The sequence below is a fragment of the Callospermophilus lateralis genome, chromosome X (genome assembly GCF_048772815.1).
Source record: "Callospermophilus lateralis isolate mCalLat2 chromosome X, mCalLat2.hap1, whole genome shotgun sequence".
NCBI classification, from domain to species: Eukaryota; Metazoa; Chordata; class Mammalia; order Rodentia; family Sciuridae; genus Callospermophilus; species Callospermophilus lateralis.
Genome location: NC_135325.1, coordinates 84566187 through 84593445, shown reverse-complemented (window position 1 = coordinate 84593445; position 27259 = coordinate 84566187). Strand labels below are relative to the sequence as shown.

The following is a 27259-nucleotide window of genomic DNA, read 5'->3' as shown; positions in this document are numbered from 1 at the left end:
CTTGCCTAGCATGTGTGAGGCACTGGGTTAGATCCTCAGCACCACATAAAAATAAATAAATAAATAAAACAAAATAAAGATATTGTGTCTATGTGAGAAAGGGAGTGACAATTTCCATACTCTTTCTAGTATTAGTTTTTAACCAATTGTTCTAACTAGAGTATGGAAATTGTCACTCCCTTCCTCACACAAAAACATATTTAACTAATGGAAAATTATCAATTCTTCTTAGATTCATTAGGTAATTGAAGTTACAGGAAAAACTCCTGCCCACTGTGTACTTGTATTAAAATCTCAAGAGTTTGTGCCAGTACCAGCAGAAACACTTAGATTATAATCGAATGCAATGAGTTCATGTACTGACACATCATATTGTATTTCATTAATATGTACCACGTTTATGTTTTAATGCATAAGTTAGGACAAATTTTTTAAAAAATGAAATTAATTTCTAGAGGCTCATTGTGGTTGAACTTAAGAATTAAAAACTCCATGGTACATAATCTTAGAGACCTCACACTTTCACAAGTTTTGCCTAGAGCCTAGAGGAGCAGAACCAGTTCTCAGGGTGAAAATTAGATAAAGGTCCCCTTATGCTTCAGGCAGGTAGAAATGAAAAGGTAATCATTTAAAAAATGAGCCCAGAACATTCTGTTCTCCTTTTCAAAAACCTACCTTCAGGGGAAACTAGTTTATCAGAACCTAAACTATTTAAAATTTACCAAGGCCTAACCTAACAGGGAAAAGGGAAACACCCAACTTCAGGCCCTTCTAGCTTTCCCGTGTTACCTAAAGGGAGGTGAACCTGAGAAACATTTATGATGATAACAGTCCAGGGGGATAGGCTCATTAAAAGACTGAAACTTCATCATAGAATTATGGAATGATTGCCACCATCTCAAACAGACTCCTCTGTGATAACAAATGACTTTAGCTGAAATAATTGCAAAGCTCAGACCCTGTTTAAGAAACCATTTCTAGCAAAACCAAGCAAAACTGTGGAGACAAAAACTAGGACACTGGAGGAAATTTTATTCTTTGATACTTGCAGCTATAATGAACAGCAAACGTAGCCTAACCCTTAGCCAGATAAAAAGAAAGTCTCACGTTACAGGCCTATTAATCTCAGTTTATTTAATCCAATACATTTTTATCTGATATTCAACAAGAACAATGGCAACAACAACAACAATAACAAAATTACAAAGCATGCAAAAAAGCAACAAAATGAAGCGACAAAAGCCCCCATAGATATATCCGAGACTGAAAATATAAAAAAAAAAATCTATGATTAATTTTTAAGGGCTCTGATGGAGAAACTGTACAATATACATTAATAGATAAGTACTAGAACAAGAGAGATAAAAATTCTAAGAGTCAAAAGTAAATGCTAGAAATTAAAGCACTGTACAGAAATGAATAATGCTTTTGACAGACTTTAGTTGAGAAGTAGCCAAAGAAAGAATCAGTGAACTTAAACATATGATGACAGAAATGCTGAACTGAAATGCAAAGAGAAAATGAATGAAAAAGAGTGTAACACAATATTTAACTTTAAAACATCAAAGACAAAAAAGTCTTGAAAGATGCCAATAGAAACAAAACAATAACAAAATACCTTATATACAGAGCAATAGCATAAAAGAAATATCAGATTTTTATTTAAAAACAATTTGTAAAAGAAGAATTTGGAGTGATATATTCAAAGTGTTGAAAGGAAACATCCACCCACCTAAAATGATTTGCCTAAATTATTCTTCAAAAATTAAGGTAAAACAAAACTTTTTAGACACACAAAACTGAGGGGCTTTGTTACCAGTAGAAAATAAAAATGTTTAAAAAGATCTTGGGCTGGGGATGTGGCTCAAGCGGTAACACACTCACCTGGCATGCGCAGGGTGCTGGGTTTGATCTTCAGCACCACATAAAAATAAAATAAAGATGTTGTGTCCAAGATCTTCCAAACAAAAGTTGAATAAGGAAACTATAGAATTCAATAACATAATTAATAACCTAGACCTAATTGACATATATAGAATATACCACCCAAGATCAAGCAGTTACACTTTTTTCTCAGCAGCACATGGATCCTTCTCAAAAATAGATCATATATTATGTCACAGGGTAACTCTTAGACAATATAAAGGAGTAGAGATAATACCATGCATCTTATCTGATCATAATGGAATGAAATTGAAAATCAACGATAAAAGAAGTAAGGAAAAATCATGCATCACTTGGAGAATGAACAATAGGTTACTGAATGATCAATGGGTTATAGAAGACATCAAGGAGGAAATTAAAAAATTCTTAGAGATAAATGAAAACACAGACACAACATATCGGAATCTATGGGACACATTGAAAGCAGTTCTAAGAGGAAAATTCATTGCTTGGAGTTCATTCCTTAAAAAAAGAAAAAACCAACAAATAAATGATCTAATACTTCAACTCAAAATCCTAGAAAAAGAAGAGCAAAACAACAGCAAAAGAAGTAGAAGACAAGAAATAATTAAAATCAGAGCTGAAATTAATGAAATCGAAACAAAAGAAACAATTGAAAAAATTGACAAAACTAAAAGTTGGTTCTTTGAAAAAATAAATAAAATCGACAGACCCTTAGCCACGCTAACGAAGAGAAGAAGAGAGAGAACTCAAATTACTAGCATACGGGATGAAAAAGGCAATATCACAACAGACACTTCAGAAATACAGAAGATTATCAGAAATTATTTTGAATCCTTATACTCCAATAAAATAGAAGATAGTGAAGGCATTGATAAATTTCTTAAGTCATATGATCTTCCCAGATTGAGTCAGGAGGATATTGACAACCTAAACAGACCAATATCAATTGACGAAATAGACGAAACCATCAAAAGACTACCAACTAAGAAAAGCCCAGGACCGGATGGGTATACAGCAGAGTTTTATAAAACCTTTAAAGAGGAACTAATACCAATACTTTTCAAGCTATTTCAGGAAATAGAAAAAGAGGGAGAACTTCCAAATTCATTCTATGAGGCCAACATCACCCTGATTCCTAAACCAGACAAAGACACTTCAAAGAAAGAAAACTACAGACCAATATCTCTAATGAACCTAGATACAAAAATCCTCAATAAACTTCTGGCGAACCGGATACAAAAACATATCAAAAAAATTGTGCACCATGATCAGGTAGGATTTATTCCTGGGATGCAAGGTTGGTTCAATATACGGAAATCAATAAATGTTATTCACCACATCAATAGGCTTAAAAATAAGAACCATATGATCATCTCGATAGATGCGGAAAAAGCATTCGACAAAGTACAGCATCCCTTTATGTTCAAAACTCTAGAAAAACTAGGGATAACAGGAACATACCTCAATATTGTAAAAGCAATCTATGCTAAGCCTCAGGCTAGCATCATTCTGAATGGAGAAAAACTGAAGGCATTCCCTCTAAAATCTGGAACAAGACAGGGATGCCCTCTCTCACCACTTCTGTTCAACATAGTTCTCGAATCACTGGCCAGAGCAATTAGACAGACGAAAGAAATTAAAGGCATAAAAATAGGAAAAGAAGAACTCAAATTATCACTATTTGCAGATGACATGATTCTATACCTAGCAGACCCAAAAGGGTCTACAAAGAAACTATTAGAGCTAATAAATGAATTCAGCAAAGTGGCAGGATATAAAATCAACACGCATAAATCAAAGGCATTCCTGTATATCAGCGACAAATCCTCTGAAATGGAAATGAGGACAACCACCCTATTCACAATATCCTCAAAAAAAAAATAAAATACTTGGGAATCAACCTAACAAAAGAGGTGAAAGACTTATACAATGAAAACTACAGAACCCTAAAGAGAGAAATAGAAGAAGATCTTAGAAGATGGAAAAATATACCCTGTTCATGGATAGGTAGAACTAACATCATCAAAATGGCGATATTACCAAAAGTTCTCTATAGGTTTAATGCAATGCCAATCAAAATCCGAACGGCATTTCTTGTAGAAATAGAGAAAGCAATCATGAAATTCATATGGAAAAATAAAAGACCCAGAATAGCAAAAACAATGCTAAGCAGGAAGTGTGAATCAGGCGGTATAGCTATACCAGACTTCAAACTATACTACAGAGCAATAGTAACAAAAACAGCATGGTACTGGTACCAAAACAGGCGGGTGGACCAATGGTACAGAATAGAGGACACAGAAACCAATCCACAAAATTACAACTATCTTATATTCGATAAAGGGGCTAAAAGCATGCAATGGAGGAAGGATAGCATCTTCAACAAATGGTGTTGGGAAAACTGGAAATCCATATGCAACAAAATGAAACTGAATCCCTTTCTCTCGCCATGCACAAAAGTTAACTCAAAGTGGATTAAGGAACTTGATATCAAATCAGAGACATGGCATCTGATAGAAGAAAAAGTTGGCTATGATCTACATACTGTGGGGTCGGGCTCCAAATTCCTCAATAGGACACCCATAGCACAAGTGTTAATAACTAGAATCAACAAATGGGACTTACTCAAACTAAAAAGTTTTTTCTCAGCAAAAGAAACAATAAGAGAGGTAAATAGGGAGCCTATGTCCTGGGAACAAATCTTCACTCCTCACACTTCAGACAGAGCCCTAATATCCAGAATATACAAAGAACTAAAAAAATTAGACAATAAGATAACAAATAACCCAATCAACAAATGGGCCAAGGACCTGAACAGACATTTCTCAGATGAGGACATACAATCAATCAACAAGTACATGAAAAAATGCTCACCATCTCTAGCAGTCAGAGAAATGCAAATCAAAACCACCCTAAGATATCATCTCACTCCAGTAAGATTGGCAGCCATTAGGAAGTCAAACAACAACAAGTGCTGGTGAGGATGTGGGGAAAAGGGTACTCTTGTACATTGCTGGTGGGACTGCAAATTGGTGCGGCCAATATGGAAAGCAGTATGGAGATTTCTTGGAAAGCTCGGAATGGAACCACCATTTGATCCAGCTATTCCCCTACTCGGTCTATTCCCTAAAGACCTAAAAAGAGCACACTATAGGGACACTGCTACATCCATGTTCATAGCAGTACAATTCACAATAGCAAGACTGTGGAACCAACCTAGATGCCATTCAATAGACGAATGGATAAAAAAAATGTGGCATTTATACACAATGGAGTATTACTCTGCATTAAAAAATGACAAAATCATAGAATTTGGAGGGGAATGGATGGCATTAGAGCAGATTATGCTAACTGAAGCTAGCCAATCCCTTAAAAACAAATGCCAAATGTCTTCTTAAGGAGAGTAACTAAGAACAGAGTAGGGACAAAGAGCATGAGAAGAAGATTAACATTAAACAGGGATGAGAGGTGGGAGGGAAAGGGAGAGAGAAGGGAAATTGGAGGTAAATGGAAGGAGACCCTCAGGGGTATACAAAATTACATACAAGAGGAAGTGAGGGGAAAGGGGGAAAAATATAAGGGGGAGAAATGAATTACAGTAGAGGGGGTAGAGAGAGAAGAGGGGAGGGGAGGGGGGAGGGGGGATAGTAGAGGATAGGAAAGGCAGCAGAATACAACAGACACCAGAATGGCAATATGCAAATCAATGGTTGTGCAACTGATGTGATTCTGCAATCTGTATATGGGGTAAAAATGGGAGTTCATATCCCACTTGAATCAAAGTGTGAAATATGATATATCAAGAACTATGTAATGTTTTGAACAACCAACAATAAAAATTAATTAAAAAAAAATTAGAATGCTATTTTCAGCCAGACAGATGCATAAAAAGGATGAAAGAGATATGCTACCTGAATTGGAAGAGATTCAGTTTCTTTTAAAATAACAGAAATCTGGAAAATAATCATACTCTTAAGTCCTTAAAATGACTGCTGGCAAGAATTGGCCTGGTAGAAAGCCAGGCAGCTGGGAAACTGCTCGCCTGTCAACCACACGGAGAAACCTTGAGTCACCACCCACAATGCAGGACCAACTCACCCCAACCAACCTCACAAGACCCACCTAGGGCATCATGAAACTTGGTGCTAAGTATTCCCGGAAAACCAGGGGCCAATGACAATCTGAATTCCGGAATGGGAGGAAAGAACATCTTATTTCAACTGAAGTCCCACTGTGGTTGCCAAACTGTTTCCTGTCACTGAGTTGAAGCAGGTTGGACTCCATTGAAGAGCCAAAATAAAAAAAATAAAAATAAAAAAAAATAAAAAAAAGATGTTATGTCCACCGAAAACTGAAAAATAAATATTAAAAAATTCTTTCTCTCACTTCTCTCTTTATTTAAAAAAAGATCTTTAGAGAAAATTAAAATCTTATGTGTCAGAAGTTTGAATATTCATAAAGAAGAGTGTTAGAACATGGCTAAATGAAAATAAAAGTAAAATTGTATATTTTTGTTATTCTTAATTGACTTAAAAGGCAAGGTAATTCAAAACAATAGAAATGATATGTTCATTATAGCTTATACATAGGCATAATTAATGACAGCAGAGTTACAAGAGACAGAATGAATGAATGGGGATACTCAGTTTTATCGCACCAGTACTACATGTAAAAGAATATGGTGTTATTTCAAAGTGGACCTAGATTAGTTAAAAATGTATATTGCAAACTCTAAAGGTACTACCAAAAATGTTTAAGTGTAACTGATATAAGAAAGGAGAAAATTTAATAATATAAAATGTTCAATTAAAACCAGAGAAGGAAGAAAAAGAAGACAAAAGAAAAAGAGCCACAAATCTAAAACTGATAACAATACTGTAGACATTTAACCAACTATATCAATAATCACTATAAATGTGGAAGATCTAATTATACCAAGTAAAAGAGATTGTCAAAGTGGTTAAAAGAAAAAGGACCAACTATTTGTTGTTTATAAGAAACTAACTTTAAAGACAGAGACATATTTAAAAGATAGAGTGTGATAGACCATATTAAAAATATTTGTAATTAATTACAAAACTATATATTAATATCAGACAAACCAGATCAGAAATAAAGAGGAACCTTCCATTATTAAGGGGACATTTCTAAAAATACATAACATTTCTTACTATGTATGCATGTATTAGAATATTAAAATATGTGACACAAAAACTGATGTTGCTACAAAGGAAAATAGATGAATCAAGTATTATAGTTGAAAATTTCTATACCTTACTAGCAATAATGGATATATTTAGTAGGCAGAAAATCAGTAGGGACATAGTTGAACTGACCAGCTTCAAAAGGATTTAATAAACATTTATGGAATACTTCATGTAACAACAGTTGAATACACATGTTTCTCAAGCTCATATAAACCATTTACCAAATAGATCACATTCTAAGCCATACAAAGAGTATAAACAATGCAACATATGCTCTCAGTCCGCAATAAGATCGAACTAGAAATCAGTAAGAAAAATATAACTGTAAAATTCCAGAGTGGAGATTAAATAGCGCATTTCGAAATATGGTCAAGGAAGAAATCTCAAGAGAAATTTAATCATAATTATAAATAAATTAAGGGCTGAGGCTGTGGCTCAGTGGTGGTGCTTGGAATGTGTGAGGCACTGGGTTCGATCCTCAGCACCACATATAAGTAAATAAAAAAAAATAAAGGTCCATTGACAACTAAAAAATATTTAAAAAAATAAATTAAAATGAAAATATAATTTAAAACTTGTAGAATACAGTAAGTGTAGTACATAAAGGGAAATTGATGTCAGCAAATGGATATACTAGAAAAGGAGGAAGATCTAAAACAAATAAACTAAGCTTCTATCTTAGAAAGTTAGACAAGGAAACAAATTTAATCCAAAGTTTGCAGAAGAAATCATAAAAATCAGAGCAGAAATCAATGAAATTATAAGTAGGAAACAATATAAAAAATTAACAAAACCCAAAGCTAGTTCTTTGAAACAATCAATAAAATTGATGTAAATTGTTTTAGCCAATTTTGGTTGTTGTTGTTGTTGCTGTTACCAAAGACCTGACAAAAACAACTTAAAGGAGGAAAAGTTTATTTTGGCTCATAGTTTTAGAGCTTCAGTCCACAGCTGGCTGACTCTGTAGCTCTGAGCCCCAGGTAAGGCAGAAACCATGGCAAAAGGGTGTGGCAGAAAGAAGAAGCTCAAGAAAAGACAATAAGAAAGCAGAAAGAGCTCCTCTCCCCAGGGACAAAAACTAAAGGGCAAAGGTATGCCCTCCACACCCTATCTGCCTACAGTTACCACCCAGTTAATCCATATCAGTGAATTAATCCACTGACTAGGTTATGGCTTTCATAATCCAATCACTTCACCTCTTAAATTTCTTGCAGTCTCAAGCATGAGTTTTGGGGGTTATCTCATATCTAAACCACATCAAACTTCTATCCAGAGTTGAAGAAAACAAAATTAGAGTCACAAATTATTATGACAATCAGATAAAATCATGAAAAGTTTATAGCTAACATCTTACTTCACTGTGATAAATTTAATGTTTTCCTCCTAAGATCAGGAACAAGACAAGGCTATTTCCTTTATCTCACTCCACCTCCTTAAAATCATACTGGAAGCATTAATGCATTAAGACAAGAAAGGGAAATAAAATATATGCAGATTCACAAGGAAGAAATAAACTTTGTTTGTGGATGGCATAATTTTCTATATGGGAAAATACCAAAGTATCAATAAAAATCTCCTTGAATTAGTAAGCAGTTAGAGCAAGATTGTAGATTACAAGGTTAGAACACAAAAGTCAATTGCTTTCTTATATGCCAACTATGAACAATTGGAATTTAAAATTTTAAAGACAACACCATTTAAATTGAGAACAAAGAAAACTTGAAATATTTATGCATAAATTAACAAAATATGTATAATATTTATGAGGAAGCCTATAAATCTGTGATGAAAGAAATGAAAGTTCTAAATAACTGCAGCTACTTAATATTCATGGATATAAAGACTCAATATTGTTGAGTCAGCTTTTCCCAACATGATCTGTAGATTTAACACAATTCCAATAAAATATCCAGTAAGTTGTTTTATGTATATTGGAAAACTGATTGTAATGCTTATCAGGAAAGGCAAAAGATACAGCAAAACTATAATGATATTTGAAAAGAATAGAATCAGAGAAATGACACTTGAGTTTATGATTTACTATAAAGATAAATTATTCAAGACAGTATGGTATCAATAAAGTAACAGACAAATAGATGAATTAGATCTGAAAATAGACCCACAAATAGTAAACCCCAAAATAGTATATTGATCTTTGACCAAGAAATACAGGTAGTTCAATGGAGAAATGATAGCTTTTCAACAAATGGTGCTGGTATAACTGTATATCCTACTAGAATGGCTAAAATCCAATATACTAACACCAAGAAATGTTGTCAAGGATATGGAACAACATATACTCTCATTCATTGCTGAAGGGAAAATAAAATGTTGCAGTTACTTTGAAAGATATTTCAATATAGTTCCTTATGAAGTTAAATATTGTCCTAGTATATGATCCATCAATTGCATTTTATATTAAAACAAAGACCTACACACAGCATTCATAGCAGTTTTACTTGTAATTGCCAAGACCTGGAAGCAACCAAGATGTTTACTCAATAGGGGAATGGATATCTTGGATACATCCACACAATGGAATATTATTCAGTGATGAAGAGAAATGAGCTACCAAGCCAAGAATAGACAAGAAGACACCCTAACTGCACATTAGTATTTGAAAGAAACAGGGCTGGAAAGACAGTCTGATTATAATCATATGATATTTAGCAAAAGGCAACAATATAGATGCTAGATATTTAAAATGTCTCTGGTTAAGAGGGATTTCAGGCAGGAGATATGAAGGATGAGTAGGCAGAAAACAGAGAATTTTAGTATAGTAAAACTATTCTTATGTTACTTTAATGTTAAACATTTCATTAATTATAACATGTACCACATTAATGCAAGATAGTAATAATAAGGAAAACTGGGAGGAGGCACAGAGTGGGTAGGTGGGAACTCTCTGTACTTTCTCTGTATCTTTGCTTTTTATTATGGTAAAAATCACATAACATAAATTTACACGATTATCTGCTCATTTTCATAAACCCATAAAACTACTATAAAAATTATGCCTAACAAATAAAAGATAATTCATTTATCTTTGTGTCTTAAAAATGTTATACTAGAGTTACTCTTAGGGTATGATTGAACCTTAATTTTGTATAATCAGCAACTAGCACAGGGCTGGTGGCATCATTGGAACTCAATAAAGGTATAGTGAATAAGTGAATGTGATTTTTTTAAAAAATGTAATGTGTCATAAAAATAAATGAAGCCATAAATACACATTACTAAGTAAAAGAAGCTAAGATGAAAAGGCTACCTTCTATATCACTCCAACTATATGACCTTCTGGAAAAGACAAAAGCTTGAATACAGGAAAAAGATCAGAAGTTGCCAGCAGTTTTAATAGAGGGAGAAATGAACAGGTGGGACAAAGAAGATATACAGGTCAGTGAAATTATTCTATATGATACTATAATGATAGGTAACATGTCCTTTTACATATGTCAAAACCATAGAATGAACAACACCAAGAAATGAGCTCTAATATAAACTATGGACTTTAGGTGATAAAGATGTGTCAATGAAGGTTCATTGATTATAACAAATAAAATAATATGATACTGGATATTGATAGCAGGGGAGGCTGCCTTGGGGGTTAAGAGTATATGATAACTTTACCTGTCCCTCACATTTATCATGGACTTAAATTTCCTCTAAAATTTAAAGTATATGTGTGTAACCCTAACAAGACTACATTTGTACAATTTAATACAAGGTCATGCCATGAAACAGATATTTTGAAAGTTCTATGTGTCTAGCCTTGTGGTGAACTGAGTTTCATTAATAAAGCAAATACTGTCTCAAACTATTATACTTTACCTTTCATTATTGACTTCCTCTAATAAGATTTAGCTATGGTGTTAAAAAGAGATAAATAAAAAGTAGTATAAATTAGCTCTCTGTATCAGTGGGTTCCATATCCATGGATTTGACCAACTGAGTATTAAATATATTCAGAAAAGATGTATGTACTAAATATGTACACATTCTTATCTTGTCATTATTCCCTAAAGAATGCAGTATTTCAACTATTTATACACCATTTGTATTGAATTAGTCATCAAAAGTAATATAGAGATGATTTAAATTATATGGGAAAGACAAGTATCACTTGATCTCAGTCAAGTGTGGAATCAAGATTATCTCATAACAGTTGAGAGTAGAATGGTGGTTACCATAGTCTGGGGAGACTAGGTGGCAGGGAGGAATTGGGAGTGGTCAATCAATGTGTATAATAAGTTACAGTTAGATGGGAGTGAGAAGTTCAGGTATCTTATTACACAGTAAGGTGACTCAAATAACAATATCATTCTGTACATTTTTTAAAAAAAATTTAGTTGTGGTTGGACACAATACCTTTATTTTATTTATTTTTATGTGGTACTGAGGATCAAACCCAGTGCCTTGCACATGCTAGGTGAGTGCTCTACCGCTGAGCCACAACCCCAGCCCATCATTCTGTACATTTTAAAAAAGCTACAAGAAAGGATTTTGATAAGTTTCCACCATAAAGAAATGATGTTTGAGGCGATATGTTTAGTGGAGTTAAACATTGTACAATGTAATATGTATTGAAATATCATGTTACTCCATTAATATGTATACTTTTTATATTTTATATATGAATTGAAACAAATTAAATGCAAAATAAAGTATATGGTAAATTTGTTTAGGTTATGTGCAAATAACTATACCATTACTATTTTCTAAAAAGGACTGAGTATCTGTGGATTTTTGTATCTGCAGGATGTCTTGGGGGATATCCCTACTGGGTACTTGAGGACAACTGTACTACTTTATCAGAGAAGTTACAAACTACTTTCTAGTTTCTTCTACTAGCAGCAGTACTTTTAATTATTTACAAAGATGTTGACCACCACAGTCCACACTCTTCAGTATCTACCCATTATCACCATTGCTGTTATCATTATCAGAAACTGTGGATATACCTTTACTTACAATGGGACTATGTTCCAATAAACCCATCATAAGTTGAGACTTTTGTAAGTGGAAAACTCATTGAATATACCACCCCTATGGAACATGCTAGCATAGTGACACAGAATACTACAGAGTTATCACTTGTTTCCCCTTAGATGGTTTAGCTACTGGGAGCTGTAGCTCTATACTGCTGCCCTGCACAGCAAGAGAATGCCATACCATTCTGGGGAAAGATCAATATTAAAAATTCAAAGTAGTTTCTATTGAATGTGCATCACTTTTGCACCATTATAAAATAAAAATCATAAGTTGAATCATTGTAAGTTGGGGACTATTTGTATGTATTAGTAAGAAACAATCTGCTCTGCTATACTCTGCTAGTCTATGTTTATTGCTGCTCCCTGCACTCCTAAAGATAAAAATCTAAAAGAACCATGGAAGGGAATGATAAAATAGTATTCAGATAAGGAACACAGATGCAATGAAATATTAGTGAAATCTTGGTTAATGGGATTGTTCAGAACTGGGGATTGTAGCTAATTGAATTTTATATTCACCTGAAATTTAAATAGAAAATCCTATTGGTTTCTTAATTGAGGTAAATAATTCTAAAATGTCTAAGTCCAATTTGAATTTATTGTCCTTAAACTAAATTAAGTCCTCCTTTGATGTCTAAGTATCAAGCAGCATCTCTGGGTCATTATTCTGAATTATACATAATCATCATCCAGGAGTGATGACTGAGAAGATGAAGTATAGCAGGTATGTTTTAAAGAAACCTTTTAATTAAACAAAATCTCACTTTTATATCTCTTATGTGCTTTTTATTTCACTATTAAATACTTATTAGTCAAGGACCACCATCAAGTCCATATTCTGACAAAATCATATTTATTGACTCATTACGTTAAGGGAGGACACTCCAGGAACTATGGATAGAGCAATACTTGATTGAAAAAAGGAAAAAATAATCTTTTGTAACAATTATGTTTTAACTGAAAGATCCTGATGAGGACCTAGGGAAGTAGTGGCAAATTCTGGATTGGTTGGACATTCTGAAGTAGAATTTGAGGAAAGTGGAATTAACTAGGGAATGGATTCTGTCGTGAGGTAGGAAGTCTTAGCCAATGGGTATTCCCAGTAATAAATGTAAATAGCAAAGCTGGACTGGGCCTCAGTGGAAGGAAAGCAGTAATCACTTAAGGAACCAGGGGTTCCTTATGGCATTTTACAACTGCTACATGACCCTGGGAGAAACTGTTTTCTGTTAACTTTGCAGCTGGCTTTATCTGTCTGTCCTCCCAGCCTGATTAATGGTGGAGCTGCTTATTCTCACTCTATATTGGTTTTTACTCTTTCAGTCGTAGGCAGGGACATTCTGGACAATTGAAGATTCTTGCTAGCTGTGTTTTGATGAATTCAATCTAGCCTCACAGGAATTGTAAACTGTTCAAGGGTGGCGTTTTCTTAGTATCTAAACCTCAGTTTATTTATTTTCCAAATAAAGATAATGCTATTTATTTCTGATTGTTACTTTGAAAATCCAAAATGATTTGGGATGCAAAAATGCCTTTATAATCTGTTGTGTATTTTAAAATAAGAAATAAAATTATTATTATTATTATTATTATTATTATTATTGTTGTTGTTGTCGTTATTATTTACTATCTATAGGTTCTTGTCTAGAGAAACTTATAATCCAAGACAATATAGTTGAAGCTGGGCATCTAGAGTCCGATTATTAAATTGACAAATTTAAGTATCTACACCTTTTAAGACAAATAGTCTTAGGTATGTTTTAAGTATTTTACGCATATTCTATGCATAGGTCAAGCCTAAAACCCACTGTGGAACCATGGATATAGAACCTACTCCTCCAAAAAATGTTTTTTCAAATAACCAGCAATTAAGTCTGACCCTAGGTAAAATCATGCTGCTTATGAAGTTTATCTTTTCTATGGAAGTCTCCTCAAGAGTTACAAAATCTGCATTAACAAATAGATGTGATTGATAAGCTTTGAGATTTATTTAAATCCAAGTCAAAATTATTACCTCAGGTTTCCTTCTTCCAGTGAATAACCTGAGGATGGGAAAAACGAAGACTATTTTTTGGAGCTCAACTCTGGAAGACCAAGGGTATGTGGAATGCTTCAAGGCACTGAAAAAGCATGTGCAGTTGCCAAAAAAGGGCCTATCATTTTACCTTAGGCTGCCTTGGACTCCATTTATTTCTTTTACACAGCCATGAGTGGTAGAAGGGTTAGGTCAATTATAGACCATATATACAACTGTTGTCCCATAAGATTACTTACCTAGTGACATCATGGCCATCTTTGATGGTGGAAGTACACTTTAGGATATGTCTGCACAACAATAAAATAGCCTACCAGCACATTTCTTAGAACTTGTTCCCTTCATTAAGTTACACATGACTGTACTTTGGGGACAAACTACTTATTCACAGCTCCATATTTTTTTTAAAAAAAGGGAATATTAATAGGTAATTTTTGGTCTTTTCAATATACCCATCTAATTTCAAGAATAAAATCTTTTCAATCCTATATCATATATCCTCTTTTTAGAGTATTTTACTCATTGAAGGAGAATATGTTAAGGTAAATGATAGAATAGAAGACTACAAAGTAGTAAAAACAAGAGTAAAGAAACCAAAACTAAAAACAAAGCCTATATTCAATCTGTAGCCTTTCAGGAATTGAATATAAATGAAATTATTTGCATTTTGAGAAGCTTTTCTGAAAAAAACCTTAAGATAAATTGAATTTTTTCAGGTCACGAATTATAAAATATTTTATAAAATGATATATAGTATTGCTTGAGGAAGAAAACATTAGGTATTGACAGGGCAGTTTGTAAAGATAGATTTATAATTGAAAATTACTCTCCATTGGGATAAAACAATTGTCTTAAAATTCATGCAGGTTCTTTCAACAATCAGATGCAATTCACAACCCTGCAGGCAATCTTGAAGACTATTATGTCTTGTTTAATAGGATTGGTTCAATTTTTCTGGCATTTTTTATTGGCACTGTGGAATACATACCACACTAGCAAATTCTTATTTTTTAATCCTTAAGCTTTAAGATTTAATTAAAAGGAAGTTGGGTAGAGGTGTGGAACTGGGGTGGCCTCTCTAGATTGTTCACCTCCAAAGAGTTCCATGAACTCTCTATTGCCACTCTGCAAGCAGTTCCTATTCATTAAACAGAGGTATAGAAATCAGAAAACCCTCTGATGATGGCTGTCACTGGATCTCCTCTGCACAATTATTTGACTTCTCTGAATAGACATGGTGAAGTTTGCAGAGGGAAGTTTGTTGGAATGCCTTTAAAACTATAGAAAAAAAACTTGCAAAATTGCAGCTTCTGCAATGATGCACACACAAAAATAATTTCCTTACAATCTGTACAAATTATATCTTCTGGGTTCAGTGAAAGGGTTCTGATGCAGTTGCCTGGGACAGGCTGGCAGTTGTGAATAGATGCTACATTTGAGCTCAGATTTTCTTGGGGCTTAATCTCTTAGCAACATCAGAGACATGGGAGGCCTTTGCCAATCTTTGCTTAAAGGGAGATAAAGGGGAATGTGTATGCCCAGTGCAGGGTCTAAGTGCTTTGGCAATGAGCTGCAAATCAGGAGCTGTTAAGAGTCCTCAGTGGTCAAAATGACCCAGAGAGCAAACAAATGAGAACTCTAAAATGCTGGCCAGAATTTCATTTCATATTCTAGTCAAGCTTCAGGGAATCTGCTAAATACAGAGGTGACACTTTTTGAAATCTGAGTGACATTATATCATCAAGCCCTCGGTGTGTATCCAAATCTTTCCCTTGAGTGATTTTAAAAAAATCCTCCATTCCTTTGGGGCAATACTAAGAGATTAAAAGTTGCAACACATACTTGTAGGATCAAGCTGCTGCCTAGGAAATTGAGAACCTAGGCCGAGGGGCTAGTCTTCCTGCCAGATTCTACGCCTCTAGGACAGCTTCTCCATAAGTCAACTGCCTGAGAGCTATTTATTTATATCCCCACTTTTAATCTACTTGGCAATGTACTTTTAAAATTTTTATTAACATATACTAGTTTTACATAATAATGTAATTCAGTATATTTTATACATGTGTACATCGTGCACTGATCAAATCCAACCACCATCCCCCCACATGCACTTCTCAATGCCTAGTAATCACTACCCAGTTTTTAAAGCAATAGACTTTTGACATGTGTGCACAACATAAGAGCTATAATTCAATTAAAATAATATATCTAATAAAACATCCCTTCTAGAGTTTGAACGTTAATGCCTCCATTCATATGTTAGAACCTAATATTCAATATGATAGGATTAGGAGGTGAGGCCTCTGAAAATTGGTTAAGCCCTGAAGGGCCCAACTTCATGAATGTGATAGTGCTCTTATAATAAAATAGACTGAAGTGAACTCCTTTGTTCTTTCTGCTTATGAGGACACAAAGAAGTTACCATCTATGAGGAACAGGGTCCCACAAGACAACAAATCTTCTGTATCCTTGATCCTGGACTTTCCAATCTCCAGAAATATGAGCAACAAATTTTACTACTTATAAATTATCCAGTCTACAGTATTTTTTATAATAACCTGGAGTGACAGAGAAAATTTTGAAGGAGAGCCATGCTTTCAAAATTAAATTTTGTTTACAGAAATGTCTTTGAGAGGAATCCCCTAATTAAAATCCACAGTGTTTTACCTTCAGAGTTATTTCCTTTGGAGACAATGTGTAAGAATTGTCTGTGAAAGAATATATGTCTTCTCTTGGTTCTAGTAATAGGATGATTAGCAATTTTTTTATTATAAACTGCCTGATTTGTTCCAATCTGTCAGGCTGTATAAAAATCTTGTATGCTTTGTTTCAAGGACATTAGCTTTGAAGGCTAGAAGACAGGGTCTAGTAGTTAACTTCTAGGTTAGCATAAATGGCCATAGCCTGAAGGAATGCTGGAACCCACTCAAGCTCCCAAATAAATCACAGATCTCACAATTAATATTACAAAATGGCCAACTATATGTTTTTGTTGGCCAGAAATTTCTGCCTCTTTATTACTCCTAAAGTGTCTGTAGTTAGTAATTTGGTTGTGTGAAATTTTCAAAATAAATTTTCTATAACTCTCCTCCACTGTAAATATAATATGGTCCTTTTTTAAACCACAGGTGGGTGTTGGGAAAGGTGGAAGAAGGGATGTAACAGAAATCAAATAAACAATAGCATTTTGCAAGTCTGGAAAGGTTGACTTCTATAGCACTTACTAGCCTGTTGATTCATTTGGCACCTGGTATATTGGCTTCTTCTCGACTTAATTATTTCATGTTTATATGTTTTGACACCAACCAATTCTTTCTAAAAATTTTTTTTAGTTGTAGATGGACATAATACCCTTATTTTATTTGTTTATTTTTATGTGGTGTCAGGGATTGAACACAGTGCCTCATGCATGCTAGGCAAGTGCTGTACCACCAAGCCACAACCCCAGCCCTGTCTCCAACCAATTCTAATCATTTGCTGCTAGAGAGCAACACAAGCAGTATCTCACTTCATCTTTTATAAAATTGTATGACCACTTTAGAATATAGTTAGGCATGTTCTTAAAAAATAATACTGGAGGAGAAAAATGAAGGAGCCAAACTAAGGAAATTGGAATAGTAAAAAAAGATTTTAATTAACAATAATGTATCAATTTTAGTTAATTAGTTATAACAAATGTAGCATAGCAATTTAGGATGTTAACAATTGGAGAAATTAAGTATTAGGTATATATGAATGCTCCATAATATCTTCACAAGTTTTTTTGTAAGTTAGAAATTACTATAAAAATCAAGGTTTCTTCTCGAAGACTTTGAAGATTCCCAACACATGAAAATGATAAATGTTTGAGGAAATGGAAATGTTAATTACCTCATTTGATCACTGCACAATGTGTAGATGCATTAAATTATCATACTGTATTTCATAAATATGTACAAGTATTACTTGTGGACTAATAAAAAGAATAACTCACTAAAAGCCAAAACAATGAATGTTGTGGATCAAAATAATTGAAAAACACATTTGTTATAGTTTGCACTAAAAAATAAAGTTTATTTTTGGAAGATAGCTAAAATGAATTAAAAAGTTAAACACTATGTAATTTACCCCTTCTATGTCTGTATATTTGGACAAGAAAAATGGAAATAGATATGCATAGAAAAATATGTATATGAATGTTCATAACAACTTTATTTGAAATAGAAACAAACTGGACATAACGCAAATGTCTATCAACAGGTGAATGGATTACTAAACTGTTACATATCCACATAACAATACTCATCAATAAAAAAAGGAATGAACTATTGATACATATAGTAGGGTGAATAAATCTTGAACTAATTGGGTTAAATTATCTGTACAAAAACAAGATATCTTCTATATGATTCTGTTTAAAAAAGATAGAACACTAGAAAATTCAGACCATTTATCATGACAGGAAGCCTTGTGGGAAGAATTTCAAAGTGGCACCAGGAAATGTGGGTGTGATATCTTCACAATGATAATGAATTCACAAGTGTACACATGTATCAATTACTCTGTATAGACTGTACACTTTAAATTTGTGTTGTTTATTGTATGTCAATTAAGCCCAATAAAACTGTTTTTCTTTTTTAAAAGCCCACTTAGTCATATGCAAGAAAAGAGAAATAATTACTTTAGGTTCATATAATTACTACCCTTGATGGCAAAATATAGCTCTGAGTTTTGGTAGTAGAAATTCTGCTACTAACTAACCATGTACCCTTTGGGGGACCAGTTTCTTTCTCAGAAAAAAGTGATGCATGTCCCTTAAGGTCATTTATAGTAGATATATTTATAATAATCCTAAGCATGTACCTTCTAAAATTATTTAATAGAAATTCAGTAGCATTAATTTCAAATACATTTTAACTTGAAATTGCCTAATAAAGTCATACTAATTAGGAAACAAAGTTCATATTGGAATTATCCTAAAGAAATATTTGTAATATATCATTTTTTTAAAAATCTATTCTATCCTAGAGAATTAGAATATTTTAAAAAGCAGATTTATTAAGATAAAGTTCATATAATATACAATTTACCTATTGAAAGTATACAACCCAATTAATTTTGAGAATAATCACAGATATGTGCAAGCATAACATGATAAATTTTATAATATTTTCATAACCTCAAGAAAGAAAGAAAGGAAGGAAGGAAGGAAGGAAGGAAGGAAGGAAGGAAGGAAGGACATAAGTTATTCAGTCCCTTACTGCAAAGCAGGTTTTTTTTTTTTGCGAGGGGTGTGGGGGTGGTTAAAAATGTTCTAGAACTATATAGTGGTAGTGGTTGCACAATATTATGAATGCACTGAATTCCAATGAATTGTATACTTTATAATGATATATTTTACATTAAGTTGTATTTTATGACACATACATATAAATGTACTCATACAATTTAGCTATTATTCTCCTATCACTCCATCCCTCCTCACCAGCCCTAAATAACCAGTGATCTACTTTCTGTCATGGATTTGCCTATTCTGAACATTTTACATGAATCATGTTAATATGTTTATTTTTCACTGGCTTATTTTACTGAGAAAAATATTTTCAATGTTATCCATATTCTAGTGAATATTTGTCCCTCAATTTTTTCATGGCAAATAATAATTCTTTGTATGAATACACCACATTTTATTTATCCATTAATTAGGTGATAGACATTTACATTATTTCCACCTTTTGTGTATTATGAATCAAGCAACTATTAACATTCATGGATACGTTTTTTGTGAGGATGTATGTTTTGATTACTCTTGGTTATACATCTAGGAGATGCATTGTTGCATCAAATGGCAATTATATGCTTATCTATTTGAGGACTTATGAGACTGTTTTCCAAAGTGGCTGCACTGTTTTGCATTTTAACTGATTTCCAATTTCTTTGCATCCTCACCAATGTTTGCTCTAAAGTGATTTTTTTAAATTAAAGCCATACTAGTAAATATGAAGTGATACCATAAGGTATTGATTTGCATTTCCATGTTGACTAATGACATTGAACATTTTTTCATGTATTTTTTTTCTAGAAATATCTCCTATAGTCAATATTTGGTATAGGCTCTTAGAATTCATGGACCATCAAATTGTGTGGTAAATGATTATCATGGGAGTAATTATAAATTATATTTAATTATAGTAAATATTATAAAGTATACTTGTTTCATTTACACTGCTATATATTCAGTTAGAAATCTGAAGAAGTCCTTATTAACATGTACTGAAATACTTAATTAATTTCCAGCACATGATTATTGATAGGGATTGAGAGGAGGTAGCTCAATCCTTATCAGAAAGGGGAACCTACTCTACAAATTGTTATTAGTGAAATCAATAGGAAACATCACAGATTGAATGAGTTAAGAAAAGTGTCCTATCTCTGTTTTGAAAAAAATAAGAAAGTACTAATTAGAATAAAAAAAAACAATTGCATTGAATCCATACCTATACACAAGGAAGGTAACTGGGTAACAGGAGAGTGAGCAAGGTCTAGAGAGGTGCTAACCTGAAGGATCAGTAACTTTCAGGATGAGCAGTGGATGCTGGGAAAAATAAACTCTATTCAAAAAGAGTCAACACCGATTTTGGCAGATTATCAGTGTGCTACTGCCATCACAGCTTTACACTTGTGACATATGAAGATTGTCTGTTCCCAAGGGAGTAAATGAACATTTGCCCAGTGGACTGAGAAGTCACCTGCACAGTTTGGACCTTTGCTATGACTGGATGGAGTAACACTAGCCTTAGCTTCGGAAACTCAAAGGAATTTGCTTAGGTACTTTGAGAGGGTCATTATATTCTGATGACATATTCTTAGAACCTGAAAAAAAACATGTTTATTAGCAGCTTACAAATTTTCATTTCTTTAGGTAGTTACCCTTGGTTTGTCTACCAGATCCACTTTAGAGAATGGAGTGATTTGAAGTTGCAACTAAAATCCTAGGCAGAATCCTTTTTAGGATATTTTATTTTTTAACTGCAAAGACAGCAAAGAAAAACAAACAATTAAGGTTCTGTACCTTATTTCTCCTTCTCTAATGTGGCCTGCCAGTTCTTCAATAAACTTCTCCCCTTTCATCCAGTAGATCATTGGCCCAGATTCTCCACTGAATCCAAAGAATGCTTTGCAAGGGATATTCAGAGGCTTACCTGAGAATGAGGAAAAAAAAATGAGAAAATTGACTACTGGTTATCATTAGAGGTCAAGGATGAGCCCTTTAATATCTAAAGGAAAACTCAGAGATGACATATTTTTCAACTGTTCTTCTAATCATCTTACCATTGTACAGGCAAAAAATATTAAAATATTATGAGGACTTCTGGGAAATTTAAATGTTCAAGCTATTATATAAACAAAAATAAAGAATAGTACTCATTTTTAACTTTATTTTTATGATTTCCTTCCCAGGAACTAACATGAAAGAATCAAATGGAAATAATCCCTTATTTTTTTTGAGAGAGAATTAAGTACTGCTTAGTTGGACTTGCCTTTGAAGGTAACATTAATCAAAAGTATGAGTTAATCCTTGACTAATAAGAAGACATATATCAGAAGAGACTATCCCCACTATTATTAAGATTGCACTGAGAAAATTTTTTTACTCTGATCATTATCTTTTTAAAGAAACAACAATATAAAAACAGTGATTGTTAAGTTTTCATATCAACTTGAATGGACTAAGGAATACATAGATTGCTGGTAAAACATCATTTCTGGATATGTCTATGAGACATATCCAGAAAAGATTAGCATTGGAGGTGGTGAACTGAGTGAGCACCATCTATTCTGTTGGGGTCCTGGGTAGAATTAAAAGTCAGAGGAAAGGAAAATTCCCTCTCTCTCTCTCTCTCTCTATTGGAATTGGAGCAACTGTCTTCTCCTGTCGTTCAGCATCAGAAGTCCAAGTTCTCTGGATTTGAACTTAAGTACTAGCAATATCAGCTTCCTATAGTTCCTGGGCCTTCAGCTTTGGAAACTGAAGTTGTATCCTACCCTTATTATGAGGCTGAATGAAGCATGGTACTTCCTGGCTCTCCAGCCTGCAATAGCCTATTATAGGACTCTTTAGCTTCCATAGTCACATGATGTAATTTATCTAATAAATCCTCTATCATTTATCTATCTGTTCTATCTACTTATCTATCGATCTAATGATGATATTATAATTCCTTCCTCTCTGGAGAACCCCAAGTAGTACACAAACCAAAGGAAAATTTTGGAATTACAAATGTATCTATAAAAGTACATATGCATATACCTTATCATAATTATTCTTTTCATCACCCACTTTGTTGAAAAAAATTATAGGCAGTATTTCAGTACTTTTTATTATGAATCATGATTGTAGAAAAATACTTCATTTTAATTTTAAGTTTCTCATCAAATAAGCAATTGTAATACAATATTAAGACAGTGGGAAAAGTAGTAGAAGAGCACAATCTTGATATTTTTGACTAAGGAATTCCCAAATCCATAAATCATATTACAGTATATCACTCCATAAAATGTACTCTTTTTCCTTAGTTAAAATACTAGATGAAGCAATGTAAAATATTTTTTCCTCATGGAGCTAATAGTAATTTGTTAGCACCATTATTCTAAACTATGGACAAATTCTCCATTTAAATAAATTCAAAGCTTCCATGTTCTAAAAGTGAGTGCTTTCTGAAACCAAATCTCTTTAATCATCAAACTAGCAGATGACTCTTTTAGAGAACCATTTTCACAAGGAAATAGTTTAATTCGAGTTAAGGTCTACATTAAGATAAATTGGAAATTAACAAAACTTTATTGTCACATGGTTACTGTGTGATAGATAGAGCTTACTCATAATAAGGGATTTGTTGCCAAATGATAGTTTTATTATACTGAAAATTTATCACTCAGCAAAATGATGTGTCCTGGACCTTTTGATCTTGTCATAGTTTTCAGATCTTTCCCTGTCAAGAGTCTGTCCTATATGTTTGACACAAATTTGAAATAAGGTTATGTGAAATATGCTTTCATATAAGGTTGTGTAAAAACAAGATTATCTTATATACTGGAAAGTGCACTGGACTAAGAGTCAGGAAACTTAAATCTTAGTTTTTGATCTAATGTGAACAAACAAACTGGCTCTAGGCAGATTACCTAACTTTATGTAAACTGATTTCTCATATATGTAATGGGGATGGTAATAAAACTTGAGAGGTTCAAACAGGACAATGTATGCAAAAGTGCTTGCTGAACTCAAAAGTCTCAGTGAAACGTTGCATAGGTTGTTTTTCTTCTGAGGCTTAGTTATTTAAGTAGAAGTCAAATATGAACCTTAATCCAATATGGATACTGAGATAAATACACATTAATTTTACCCTGTCAATCTTATGTGCTTCTTTCACGGATGTCTATGGAGCAATATCCTTCTCTTAACAACATTCTGTAAAGTTTCCTTGGATTCTAGAGTATGTATGATTCACCCTATCAGGCACCTAGTTCTCTAAACCTGAAGACAGGGTTTTCCCCCTATGCCTTGCTACCTTTTATTCTTTTGAAATTGAAGGCATTAAGAAATATCAAACCAGATGGCAGACAATCCAGAGACTTTTTTTGGTACCACAGATTGAATCCAGGGTCACTCAACCACTGAGTCTCATCCCCAGCCATTTTTATGTTTTATTTTGAGACAGGGTCTCACTAAGATGCTGAGGTTTTTGCTAAATTGCTGAAGCTGGCTTTGAACTTGTGATCCCATTGCCTCATCCTTCCCAGCCACTGTGATTACAGGTGTGTATAACCATGTCCAGCTCAATCCAGATATTTTGATAAGCATTATTGTAAGGGATCCCAGTTGCTGAAACTACCAGTGTGTGTGTGTGTGTGTATACACACACACACACACACATACATACTTTTTGGTTGTCATTCCTCTGGGCTATGTTGAAAGTAAATATCAAATAAAATATTTTAATGATTCTTAATGTGTCAGTGGTTGGGTCTGGTTTAATTTTAATGGAGAAAGACAATTATAAAGCAATGTGCAAAAAGGGTTCTCCTTGAGGGGGTCCATCAATAATGACAGTGTTTCTTCTTTCTTTGGCAGTACACACAAGATACTGACTATTGTAGAAATTTCTCCTGAGAGGAATGTTTTTATTCTCCCATCATCTGTGTTCTTCTTAAATAAACACAATAGACAGATATTTCAGCAGTCTAGTTTCTACAAATGCTGAATAAATATCCTGAAGCCTTTTGTCAATGGCTAAAACCAGGAAAACCATCCAACCATCATATGCAACACTCTGAGAAGAATACCAAACTAATAAGCTCTTGTGTCAGGTAGTGATATTCAATGTTTGCCAAAGGGTGGGCATCTCCTCTTCCAAAAGGTATGAGAAGGATCTCTGTATTGATTGGGCAAATAACCTGAAACAGAATCTCTCCAAGCATTTTTAAATCTGGCCTATGTGCCAACTCCTATCTACCATTGGCATCTGTTAGCTACTGTATTGTTTTGCCTGAAGAGATTTTCAAATTCATTCTGTTACTGTATGCCCTATTATTAGAGAAGGGCAACTTACATTTGTATATAAGTAGTTTGAAGATTATCACAGTAAAAAGAATTTTGTGAGTTGTTACCTCAGTAATGAGGAAAGTTAGATGTGATGGAAAGTGGATTGAATTGGCTCTCCACTGCCTCAACATTTCCCCAATTTCCTTTCTCAGAGAGCTCTCTGAGTATCTATATCATGAGACGTTTGCCTAGAATATCCATAATTTCATCAGGCTTAAATTTTTTAGCTGCCATGACTTTGCTGTTCATTTATCTTATAAACAGATAAACTCTAGTATTGATGTGTTCAAGAGGAGAGATTTCTGGAGAGAATTTAAGCATTAAAGTCTTATTAAATTTTTCTTGGTGTTATTAGTCTATACTTTTACAAAACAGATCATGAGGTAAGAAAATAGTGTTGTGAATGTTCTGATAGTGGATAGTAGCAGAGTTTGTATGCCTCTTCATGTGGATATAAGTGTAAATGTGGGTGGGGTTAAAAAGGGAGTAGGAGTTGCAGAGGAACAAGATCTACATCATATAATTTCTGCCATTTCTAAATAATGAACATATATATAGTGTGCTGGAAAATGTTTAAAGGGTGGTTTTCTGGAAATAAATATACACATAACATATATAAGTTAATTATACATTAGATTGATACAGAGGATACACATAATACATTTTATAAATAACAATAAAACTATAATATTTTTCGTGTAACTTGATTCTTACAGAATGCTTTCATTTATTTTTGTAGAACCTATGTTTGCAGATGAAAAATCAGTGTAGTTCCAATATGAGTATTTGTCAATATTAACATTGGCATTAATGAGAAAGGTCAAAGTACAATAGATGCCTTTCATGACTTCACTCATTCTTCAGTTATATGAATGATTTATTTTGATGGATTGGACAATAGATTTTAATTTGCTTTTCAAATCTACAGAATTGCTCTTAATATATATTTTTTTCAAAAGCTGAGATTGAATTATCTGAGAGAATTGCAGGTAAGTGTGAAAAGATAAAAATCTATTTTATTATTTTTTTTAATTAATTTTTATTGTAGGTTGTTCAAAACATTACATAGTTCTTGATATATCATATTTCACACTTTGATTCAAGTGGGATATGAGCTCCCATTTTTACCCCATATACAGATTGCAGAATCACTTCAGTTGCACAACCATTGATTTACATATTGCCATTCTGGAGTCTGTTGTGTTCTGCTGCCTTTCCTATCCTCTACTATCCCCCCTCCCCCCTCCCCTATCTATTTTATTTTGAACACATCTTAATCTTTCCCTCTGCTATGACTTCCTAAAAAATTTCTGAAGGGCAACGATTTTGTTTTCAATTTATCTCTGCCCCTCATGGACTACACATTTTGTAAAGGCCCACAGATAACCACCAATACCCTTTTCTTGCCACTGTTTTTATCCCTTCTTGGTTTTTCTCTTAAATAATTTTCCATCTCTTTTAACATCTCTTTAAAATTGTCCTATTATCTCTACTTCTCAGGATGCACTTTTCTTCCATTGTGTCAGGCAAGCACTCCCATGATGGTTAACTTTTTTGTGAGTTATATAATTTCATTACTATTTTTTCACATATAGTTGGGATAGTCTTCTGTTGGAGTTCTGGGTGCTCAGGAGAGTAAGGAATTCCCTCAAGAATAGTTCCAAGTTTGCCTCTGCCAAGGGCCCTACAAGTTTCACTGGTTTGTAACTAGTTTTTCTGTTAATTTCTCAGTTTAGGATTTCTGCTGCCTGTGGAATGTGTGAATTTAAGTTCACACCCACAGTTGGTGCAACTTTAGAGCCCAGTTTCTCTTAAATGTTTCTTCCCATTCATGACAATGGCTCTGGTCTGAATGTGAATGCCCTGGATGCTTTCCTGGACCAATGAGCAATGTCTAGTCAGTAGTTCATCAGGTTTCACATAGTATAGAACATTCCAACTTCTAGATTTTTGCGGGGGTCTTAGTTCTAGCTCCATACTTTACACATATCTTGAGCTCAAACTGTTACACCTCTAAGGTCCATATCTGGTTTTGACATTCTCAGGAGCTCTTCAGCTTCAGTTTATACTCCTTTCTCTGGCTTAGAGTCCTCTTTTCATTCCCAAAGCCTAAAAATTTTGCTTCCCTGATTTCAAGTTAGGCTAAGTATGTAAACTTTTTGTTCTGTTTTGACCAGCACTTCTCTGTGGTTATAACAAGAGATGAACATTTACCATATCAATTTGTTATGCCACATAGGCTAGGTGTCTGAAGTTCTACTACAGAAATCTATAAATTGTGTATCTTCAGCCCATACAATAAGGTCATTTTATTTCTCCATCTCACCAAGGAGTTAAACAGTTTCTGTTCCTGTTGAAGCTAACATAAACAGAGATTCTCCTTTCTTCTCTGGGCACAAACACAGATTTGGTCTTTACAAGATGAGAGGAAAAGAAGAGTGTAGTTCCAATGCCAATGTAAAAGCTACTGGCCTTCCTGTTGCGTTTTAGGTACTCAAGTTTGTAGCTTCACCTTTCAAGAGGTTTACTTCCTTCT

The 27259-nt window shown here is 33.6% G+C and overlaps 1 protein-coding gene across 1 annotated transcript in view; it reads right to left on the bottom strand.

Annotated features, from left to right (window-relative positions):
* Il1rapl2 (interleukin 1 receptor accessory protein like 2) overlaps window positions 1–27259 on the bottom strand; it is a 532521-nt gene that overhangs the window by 30363 nt on the left and 474899 nt on the right. The window contains exon 7 of the mRNA XM_077106474.1: window positions 21193–21322. Within this exon, the coding sequence (XP_076962589.1) occupies window positions 21193–21322 (130 nt within the window). The remainder of the gene's footprint in view (window positions 1–21192; window positions 21323–27259) is intronic.